This window comes from Rhagoletis pomonella, unplaced genomic scaffold (assembly GCF_013731165.1).
Source record: "Rhagoletis pomonella isolate Grant_MI unplaced genomic scaffold, Rhpom_1.0 Rhpom_scaffold_00004, whole genome shotgun sequence".
Taxonomy (NCBI): Eukaryota; Metazoa; Arthropoda; class Insecta; order Diptera; family Tephritidae; genus Rhagoletis; species Rhagoletis pomonella.
In genome coordinates this window covers 34,155,191-34,165,466 of record NW_023458558.1, presented here as the reverse complement: position 1 = coordinate 34,165,466, position 10,276 = coordinate 34,155,191, and the positions used below count along the sequence as shown (strand labels likewise).

At 33.7% G+C, this 10,276-nt stretch overlaps 2 protein-coding genes across 2 annotated transcripts in view; both read right to left on the bottom strand.

The window, feature by feature from the left end:
* LOC118738203 overlaps positions 1-806 on the bottom strand; it is a 924-nt gene extending 118 nt beyond the window's left edge. The window contains exons 1-2 of the mRNA XM_036469127.1: positions 191-806; positions 6-118 (exon numbers count right to left, since the gene is read on the bottom strand). Coding sequence (XP_036325020.1) covers positions 6-118; positions 191-421 — 344 coding nt within the window. The 5' untranslated portion in view covers positions 422-806. The remainder of the gene's footprint in view (positions 1-5; positions 119-190) is intronic.
* Positions 807-5,570: 4,764 nt separating this feature from the next.
* Positions 5,571-9,007, bottom strand: LOC118737513 (glutathione S-transferase 1-1-like). Its single transcript, XM_036468066.1, has 2 exons — positions 8,920-9,007; positions 5,571-6,374 (listed from the first exon to the last, which is right to left on the bottom strand). Exon 2 carries the CDS (start codon positions 6,352-6,354, stop codon positions 5,728-5,730), a length of 627 nt encoding a protein of 208 aa, XP_036323959.1. The 5' UTR covers positions 6,355-6,374; positions 8,920-9,007; the 3' UTR covers positions 5,571-5,727.
* Positions 9,008-10,276: the final 1,269 nt, after the last annotated feature.

Sequence of the window (10,276 nt, the reverse complement as noted above, 5' to 3'; positions counted from 1 at the left end):
CAAACTGGCTAATATACTGTTGAATGGCTTCCGGTGTAAGAAAGCCGGCGTACATGGAATTGGCGGCGGCAGAGGAATCGAGATTGCCATTGCCCGAATTATCAGCGTTTGGTGACATCTAAAAATAAATTTTAATGGTTCAGTTTTATATCAACTAATTGGCTAAATGCAGTAAATAGTATAAACATACAGATGCAGGTATTTGTTTCTGTTCGCTAGTTGCAGCTTCAAGTTCGGGCTGTTGTGCGGGTGAAGATATACTTTGATTGCTGCTTTTCAGATCTGTTGTTATTTGCGCTGTATCGGCTCCAGGCTGTGAGGAAGGCGTATTCGTTGCGGCGTCGAGTGGCACCGCAAACACAATTCTCACTCCAATGAGAATCATAAATGCCAGACAACGAACAAATGTTAAATTTGCCATTTTTCACCAATCGATCGGAGTACTCGTTTTTAAATGAATGTGCTGCTTCTAGAGTTTTAAAACGACTGCTTGTGGAGGTACCACACTTAGTCTATTTAACAACTTGCATATCCAGCCTGAAAATCTTAGGCACATTTTAAATGTTTGAACTGGAAATATCCGCGCGTACTTCCGCGTAATTTTCAGGTATAACTCACTTCCAAGGACTGTCTGTGAAATTTAAATAACCTTCGTCCTTTTGCGTTGTTGTTATCTTGAGTTAATCCTGTTGAATTTACGTCCTTACATGTAAATACTGTGCACGTGTTGCAGGTATCCTTTCTTCTGCATCGCCATTCGATCGCTTTGCACTTATCTTTCCTTATCGCTACACAGGTAAAAGGAGACTGCATGTGTAGTCATTAACAACAAGTGTGCAAGTAGATAGCTTTGTCAAAGGTATGTAGCTTGAGAACGTTGCTAATGCCACAGTCAATAGTGGTGGACGAAATTATTGGGACAGTGCTATGTTTAAACGGTCCTAGCGAAGGCAAGAGAAAAAAGTTTCTTTTTTTATGGAAGAAAATTTAGAGCCCTATTCATAAAAAATAAAAAGTTTATAGATTGAAAAATATGTATATAGAAATGCCAATTTATAGAGCTTTTTAAACCTACTTTAGTTTTTATGAATAAGGCCATTAAAAAATAATAGCACTGAGAATCAAAGGACTATTTGTATTTATTGAGTTTAGTTTTATTTTATATTATTTTATTTTATTTCCTTTCATTTTATATTATTTCTTCGTATTCATTATTCTACGCTGGACTTTCCTTTCGATGCTACTGTCTCATTAAGAAACTTGCATTGTAATACAATTAATTAAGTGTGAGATTTGCATAATAACCTCAGACAAATTGAACTAAAACAAAACAGCTAACTTGTAGCAGTTATAAGCTATCAACACCTCATTACTTCATATCATGAATTGGCATTAAATATACAGGGTAATTAAGCGGATAGTTTTTGCATGACGTTTTTAACATTTACGCACACATTTTCTAAGTTATAAATTTATTCAAATGATTTAGTATGTATTTATGTGCATATTTATGTGCATAACGCTGTTTGCTGGAATCGCATCATATGTCAAGAAAAAGAAAAATAAATTAATTAATTGTATTTGAGTTTGAGGCCATTTTTTGTGAAGAGCTTTTTTTGGAAAAACAACTATACAGGTAATACATCGTATCTTCGAGCTCAGGAAAATTGGAATCGAGACACAGCGGCATACAACTATAACTTCGAACCTTGCCTCTTATTTTTGTTTTTTCATACAAATTTTTCATAAAGCCTGGCCCGAAATTCAAATACTGTGACGTAGCTAGCAGGGGAAAGTAGGGATATACATCAGGAATACATCTCCCCCTTCGTAAAGTATTATTTTTTTTCTTTGAACTTATAACACAATACCATTTTATTTTCTGATTTAAAGTTTTTTATTTCACACTTAATACAAAATATATATTTATAAATATTTAAGATTATCGGTTGTGGATCGCACCTTGTGACAGTCAATTTTACAGGAAAAAAATCCATATATTCGTGAAACCAAGCCAAAAATATGTAGTAAAACTACGTTTTTTTGATTTTCTTTCTGATATCAGGTTTTCTTAAAAGGATTTTGAAATTTTAGAGATGTGATTAATTCAAAAAAGTTATTTAAAAACCTCAGTGAAATGTAGAATAACAACATGGGTATCATGTAAAAAAGAAAATTCTGCAGAATTAAAAAAGTTTACATTTTTTGATGCCTTAGGATGAGTAGGTACTGAAAAAGCGCTATTTTATCCTTGAATATCTTTGAAAATTTTTAATATGTATTTTTGAAAAAATTTTGTGTTAAGAACTAATATACACACGACCACATCCTCTAATCTCCCCCTTCTAACCTTGTTAGTATTCGTCGTTGTGAGTCGAAATTAATAAATTTTTTTTTATTTTACAGAATTTTCTCTTTCAATTGGTATCCATATTATTTTATTGAATTAATCATATTTTTGAAACTTGAAAGTCATTTTAAAAACGCAGTTTACTATATCTGGCCCATAGTTTCATGAGTATATTGATTATTTCGTGAGTTTTGAAAATTTTTGGATTGTGTTGCACGGTGTTATGCATTTGAATACTGAGCTTACAGGAATATTAAAAAAAAAAAACAAATTTAAAGTTTTATTGGGCACTTTGTGCAGATTCTTTGGTCTGACACTGATTAAAAGTTCTCTCGAATAACATTTCTCGGAAATATCACACGAAAAAAATATATATGTATATCGAGCCCTAACCGCCAAAATAACGTAAGCGACATTTTTTTCAAAATTTTCTTTTTGATGCAGAAATATTCCTAGAGCATCTAGATACATTTCTGCATCAAAAAGAAAATTTTGAAAAAAATGTCGCTTACGTTATTTTGGCGGTTAGGGCTCGATATGTATTTCTGAACTGGAATGATTTTCTCTTTTTTTCTCGTCCACACTAAAGACTCAAATATTTTATGAAGTTAAATTTCAATTACACCCCACTTCATTTGAATAGGTACACACATTTCCCTCAAGATCCAAGTTTATATTTGGGGCATCGGATAAGTTTATTTTTAACCTCGTTTTTACTAATTATTAATTTTGAAGAAGAGTAATGAAATTGAGGAAAACACCTTAATTACTTTTGATTTTATTCCATTATTTATTTATCAACTACTTCCTTTTTTGATTCACTTGAATAGGCACCAGAACGCGTAGCCTCATTATGTGTTTGGCAAAGTTATTAAAATTGCACTTAAAACCTTTTTAAGAACGTAAAGGATTATTAAAACTATAACAGAGCAAGCGCCCTTTCAACTATAAAAATTCATAAATGAAGGGCTTCACGGATCCAAGACTTTGCAGGCGATCTGTTGAATATAAAACTGAAGGAAATATAAATGTTTTCGGCAGCTGAAGCTGTCTCACAGCTTCGCATGAAAAAGCATGAAATGATCCACACAGAACACAAAAGCTAGACGGAAATGACAAAAGACCTTGTAAAGAGGTCAGCATCTTATTGTCGACATAGTGGAAATTAAAGAAAAACGTTGATGTTGATGACTCCATAAGGGAACTACGGATTACACTTGTGTTCAGAAAATGTCAAAAAAAAAACATAAATTTTACTATACAACGTTAAGATCATGATTGGGTTTTTGTACAACTCGCATGCCTGAAAGCACAACTAGAAATTGTGGCGAAAAGTATAAATTTGAGGGCCACAACGTACGAACGTTGTTTGTTTCCCCTCCATGATCAAGAAAAGAGTATGGCGGTCTGAACTGCGATTTCGTAGTCCAGATCAGTTGAGATAATATTTCCAGCTTTCGAAATTACATATAATTCATGCAAAAAGTATTAAGGCATTGGAGGTCTTTTTCTCAACGTGAGACTTCCATAAAAGTTTATTTTATAAGATTATACCTATGTAAATACTCCTTCTAGTAAAGAGCACAATACTAGCCTTGGTTGGGTTAGTGGACAGCCCATTGTCACTACACCAAGTATATATAAATCATATTTAGTTTTATTTGCGATTTCCTGCAGACAACTCACGGAAAAGGACATATCATATGCACAGACCTGGCGCAAATGATAGAACCGTGGTGGTAGAAGGTGTGACCAGCAGGGAATCAATTGCCAACATCACAGCAAAGGAGAAAGCCGACCGCTCTGAGTAGAGCCCATATGAACACCGCACACGACATACTGATTCGTTTCTGCCTGAATCCTTAAAAACCTACGCGAGCATTGAACTGCATGCCTTAGAGCCGACGCCAGGATTTTTTTTTCAAAGGACTTTGCAATTTTAAAGATATGATCAATTCAAAAAACTTTTTAAAAAAATCGGTGCAATGTAGAATAATAATATTGGTACCAAATGAGAGTGAAAATTCAGTAGCATTTAAAAACAATAACATTTTTTATTTTAAAGCAGTGATTCTCAAAGTGGTCCAGGTGGACCCCTAGGGGTCCATGGTTACCTCGACAGGGGTCTACGTTGGCGTGAAAAAAATATGGGGTCCACGAGTTGTAAGTAAGGGTCCACGAAAATTTATCTGGCTTCGACAGTAAGGAACCAAAATGGTTGCTTGATAGCCTATTTATTTCACTTGAATTTTTTGAGTGGTCTATGGTACTCTTGACGCACTGGTGAACTTACCGTCACTTTGTGTCATCATAGCACTAAAGAAGTTTTATCCTCTTTTCATGCCCAACATTTTTTCAAAATGATAGATTACATGCACAGTTTCATATTTTCGTGAACGTTTTTACACATTCCAAAGAAAAGTTACACATTCGGGAGAATTTTTTACTCATTCGGAAGAATTTTCGACCCTGAAGTAAGGATGGATTTTTGGTTCAGTGTAATAACCCGAAGGGACTGGTGTCATTACCAAATAAGTTCACCTAGGTAAGTTTTTGATGTATTAAATTGAGTCACGTGATGGTTTTCGTTAGCTTAAAGGACGTGCTTTAATAAGAAAAATATGAAAATTTCAAGAAATATTGAGGTGAATTAATATACGGAATTGAATTAATATAGGAAGGAACGATTTTTTCCTATATAGAGTACATAGTTTTAAAACGTAAAGTTATTAAATTGAAATTTTCTTCGAAACACTGAAACTCAGTGAATTCAGTCTTTTGTACAACACTGTAATTTTATAGAAAATGAATTAGGGGTCTTTCTATATTAAGGTAACGATATGCAGTTCGTTAAGAGTCGTGATGTCGCGGAGGAACCGAAAAGAACTAAAACGCAATTTTCTGTACCAAAGAGGGTGTTATGTGTTCCTCGTTGCCAAGAGCTGAAAAAAATCGATACATACCAATGCGAACATTGAAGGTATTAACCTATTTAACAAGCTATTGGTGGCCGCTTTACCGTCTGATATATTAACTTTTAAACCGTTTGAGGCTTGCTAGCACTACTGCCTGAAAAACTGTCTGCCCACTGCCAATTGCAATAGAAGATTTAATTCCGTGTCCGCACCTGTTTTGCCTGCATCATTGACCCCTCTGTGTATTTATGTGCCAGTGTGCACATCTTTGATCCTATAGCACTTTAACTTTGAAATAATGTAAATGTTTTAGTTTTTTAAATGAGTGGCGATTTTTATTTTTAAAATAATGTTGGTATTTATGATTACTTACAATTTACACAAAACGTAAATGTAATACAACGAAACACAAATACATATGCACATACATATCTAAGTCTTAACACTATGTTAACAAACTGCCTAATCGAAAAATTTCTTGAATTCCAAAACACCTTCCCAGTTCTCTTCCCATCCAGGTAGTTTCTTTGCAGTTTCGTACCATTTAGCAACATTAGGGTACTTGCTGATATCAAAGCCAGCGCCGTCGAATGTGGAAACCGTAGAGAGAATTGCTAAATCAGCTACGGTCAATTTATCACCAGCCACATATTTGTTGCCTTCTAGGAATGTGTTCAAGAAATCAAAAGCAGTTTCTATCTTTTTATACAATTCAGGATCAGCGGATTGCTTAGCGAAGATCTGTGGGTAATAGTAGTCGGCGAATGATTTGTATAGAGTGCCCATATCAAAGTATAGCCGCTGATTGACGACAGCTTGCTTCTTGGGGTCTTTGGGGAACAATGAGTCATCCTTGCCATATTTCTCGACCAAGTAAACTAAAATGGCACGCGACTCCCAAAGCGCAAAGCCATTGTCCACCAATGTGGGAATGGTGTGCTGCGGGTTGATTTTCAAAAATTCCGGAGTCAAATGTTCACCAGCTTGCAAGTTCAATAATTTCTTGTTCAGTTCAATACCAAGGCTCTTGGCAGTCAGAAGCACTGAACGACAAGGTGCAGAACCAGGTAGGTAGTAGAAATCCACCATGTTTCTTTGAAGTATTTAATCTATTGAAAAGGGAGAGAAAAAATAGTTGTTATATAAATGATATTCTTATTCTAATACTTTAAGTGCATTCTTCAAAATATGCACCGGATCGTCAATACCCCTAATGTAAAATAGCTCAAAATTGCTAAATGTCTCTTCCCTTTTTACATTTTCGCCAACGCATGTACATACGAGCTGATGATAAATTATCAACTGCAATTACCGCTTATCTATTCTCTAAAATCTTTTGAAGCTATGTATGGATGTATTCTCTATTTTTCATTTATGTGTTAATGTATGTACAATAGGGTGGTGTTATTTCAGCCACCCATACAAGTGGAGAATATAGTAAATAAGGGGCTCGTTTTTTAATCAATAAAACTTAAAAATTAAATATGCAATATAAAGTAAATTTTTTTAATATTAATAATAAGTATTATTATTCGATCATAGATTATATATGTATATACGAACAAATTTATATTAACCGTGTAAAATACATGGATTTCGCTTTGTTCAGAAATGCATCAAGCCATAACACCAGTCTTTTATTTCTAAACTATAATTGATGGAAACCACGGTTGATTGCCGAATTGGAATTTAAGATTAAATTAGTGGTGACATAACCATAACCATTTAAAACAGCTGTTCCAACCAACCTTATGGCCAACACTTCATTCGATTGGTGGTGCTATACCATAATGCCACTGCCATAACCACAGCGACCAATTGAATTTTGGTTTTCCGCCATAACTATAATCAGCTGATATCTTAGGTGCGAGTAAGAACGTGTTGCCAGACGTTCAAAAAAAAAATATTCTTCACAACCAACGTTTTGGCATAAGTGTAGAATATGAACCATTTAGCTATGCAAAAACCAAAAATGTGACTCCATAGAACTTTTCACGCTGACTTCAACTGTGCCAAAATTATTTGGCGCAAAAGTATACAGAAGATATGAAAGGTTGAATTAAATTTTTATGATTTTTTGAAACCTTAATATCTGATGAGCTAAATAACCGATGCAAAAACTAACGATGACAAAATAAAAGCAAATTATTTGTCTTTCATTTGACGTACATAATTTATATGCTTTTTTTTAATTTTGCGCCTAAAAATACTAAAAAACTTTTGTTCTTTCATAAAATAACATTTTTGAACAAAACTTCATACCTAATGCAAAATAAATTTATATTATTAAGAGAATACAAGTTAGTACCTTTAATTTGATGTACATATTTTAATGTGATCTACTGTTGAGTTTAAGAATGTTTGGAATGAGAATCTAAGCATGAGAACAGAAACCGAAAGAAAAAAAAATGTTTGTTAACCGGTGTAACCGATATTAGATAATGTGGTTACGGTTATGGTTATGACTATGGCGTTATAATATGTCACCACTAATTTCACCTTTAGTTGCGCAAATAATTGATTTCCATAAATTACAGTTTAGAAATAAAAGACTGATGCTTTGTGATATATTTCTGAACATAGCCTTTCTTTTTTCATTGCACTCCAAAAAGTCGATTTACTGTGTATTTTTGGACCACCCTAATGTGCATCTGCACATACCGATCATTTACTAAAGGACTGCCGCAACTCCAAAAGCGGGTTTTCTAGGAGAGAACTTTAAAGTTTTCAATTTATTACTCTCTAAACGCCGCAAGTATGTAGAATCTACATTGTACATACATACATACATATTAATTTTCTCTTCTCATGCGGGGAATTATGCATCATTAGGGTGGTCCAAAAAGGCAAGGGCATGCGAAAAAGCAAGGTCAGGCTTTTTATGCTCTCGCCCTCTAGGATTCTTCTATACCGGAAAAAATTATACCCCTATTTTTTATTTTGAAATCACAAAATATTTAGAGGTCACTCAAAGCGCTTAAAGTTGTCCATATATTTTATATGGGAAAAAACAACTTTTCATATAGATGGTATAGAATTCTTAAAAACCAATATTTTTCGATCGAAAAACTAAATATGGGGGCGAGAGCATTAAAATTCCGACTTTACTCTTTTTGGACCACCCTAAAGTACATACATACATACATAAATATGGGGATATGTACATACATCTTTTTTCGCAAAATTATTGAATTCACAAATACAAAGGCAAAATCACATAAGTTCTAATAAAACTCGATATTTTACTAAATTCATCTCAGACTACAAAATCAATTTGAAATATTAACAATTTGGAGCACTATGTATATGTATGTACTTCATATCGGGCCCTAACCGCGAATAGAACCTAAGCTAATTTTTTCTTCAAGACTTTCTTTTTAGATAAATTTCTGCTTAAAAAAGAAAAATGTTGAAAAAATTTCGCTTACGTTTTTTTTTACGGTTAGCGCTCGCTATGTACATACATATGTATATGTATGTATGTACCCGCATGTACATAAGTACAAGAGCCCTGACGAAAAGTATAACGTCAGCACTAGATTTTTCTAAAAAATTTGGCAATTATAATTTTATATACTACATACACATTTATTTTATTTTTTATTTGTTTTTTACACGATAGAAATCCATTAGAAAACCACTACATAAACTCACTTGCTTTCCAAAAATCCACTTAGTAATAACCGCACAACAGCAGGGCAAAAGACTAACTAAACTGGCTTTGGCTTTTGAACACTTTATAAAGCTTTTGACGCACCGCCAATACGGGATACATATCAGAGTCATACATCATGTACATACTAAAATATATATCTCACAATGTCTTATAAAGCATCATAACTCAAAATTGCTCGTTCGCCAGAAAACGCGAACAACTTTTTCTTAGCTTATGTTAATCATATGGGCAAGAGACTTTTTTCACTTTAGATTTTTCCAACAAGTTACAACAAAATTTTGTTCCAGCTTTTGCTGAAAAGGCAATAAAACATATGGACATAACTAGCGCTTAATTTCAAAAACTAAAACTTTTGAATTGATTCATTTTTATTTACACATTTACATATGTATATAAACGCCAACCGGCAACTGAAATGGAAATATGTATTTATGTATATGTATAAATACTTATATATACTTATGCATGTGCATTCACACGTTTATCCCCCCAACATTGTTTTATATTTAAATGTGTTTGTGCAGAGTCACCCTGTCGGAAAACGCACTAATGCCGAACTGCTTCTTTACTAGAGATTTTAGAACCATGATTAGGGCGCGTTAATTCTCTCCTGCATGCTAGCAACTGTCGAATTTAACATTGCGATGTGCTAGGAAGTCTCAATTGCCCCAAGTTGAATCCCTTTCTCGATAGTTCCGAACTAGTTCTAAAATCTATATATCCGAATCAGTTCTAAAAGCGACAGATGAAAAACGTATCATAATTTTTTCAATATTTCTGAGTTTTCCGTGTGTACGATTTTAAATTATTTTCAAAGAAAATTTGAAATTAAATTTGTTTAAATGTTTGTAAGAAATGCACGTTTACATACCCTTGGCTGTAGTTGGGTTTGCAGAGGTGCTCGCTGTTATTGGTTAGATTCCAAACGGCCCTAAGATGTTAAAATGTTATTATAAATTTTGGTTTTGCATTTCCAAACTATGAAAAAGCTTCTGCGAAGTGCAGAAAGAAATCGTGTTTGAACAAGAAAACTGTCATACTAATATCTATTTAAAGTAAACAAGCCCGTCGCTGCATCCCTCTTTGGATAGTTCCGAACTAGTCCTAAGTTCATCAGACGAGATCTACTATAGTACGTCCTCCATCCCTTTTTCTTTAGTTTCGCACCATTTCTAATTTCGTCACCTTACATATATATTTCTAATACAAACATTTTATTCTTTGGGACAATTTCTGTGAATATTTTCGACTTAGCAGATTCGCATATCATAGAAACCGTTAAAAGTAAAATTGGTAGTTCGATTTTCAGAAAACGATGCATTTTTAATTGTTCAT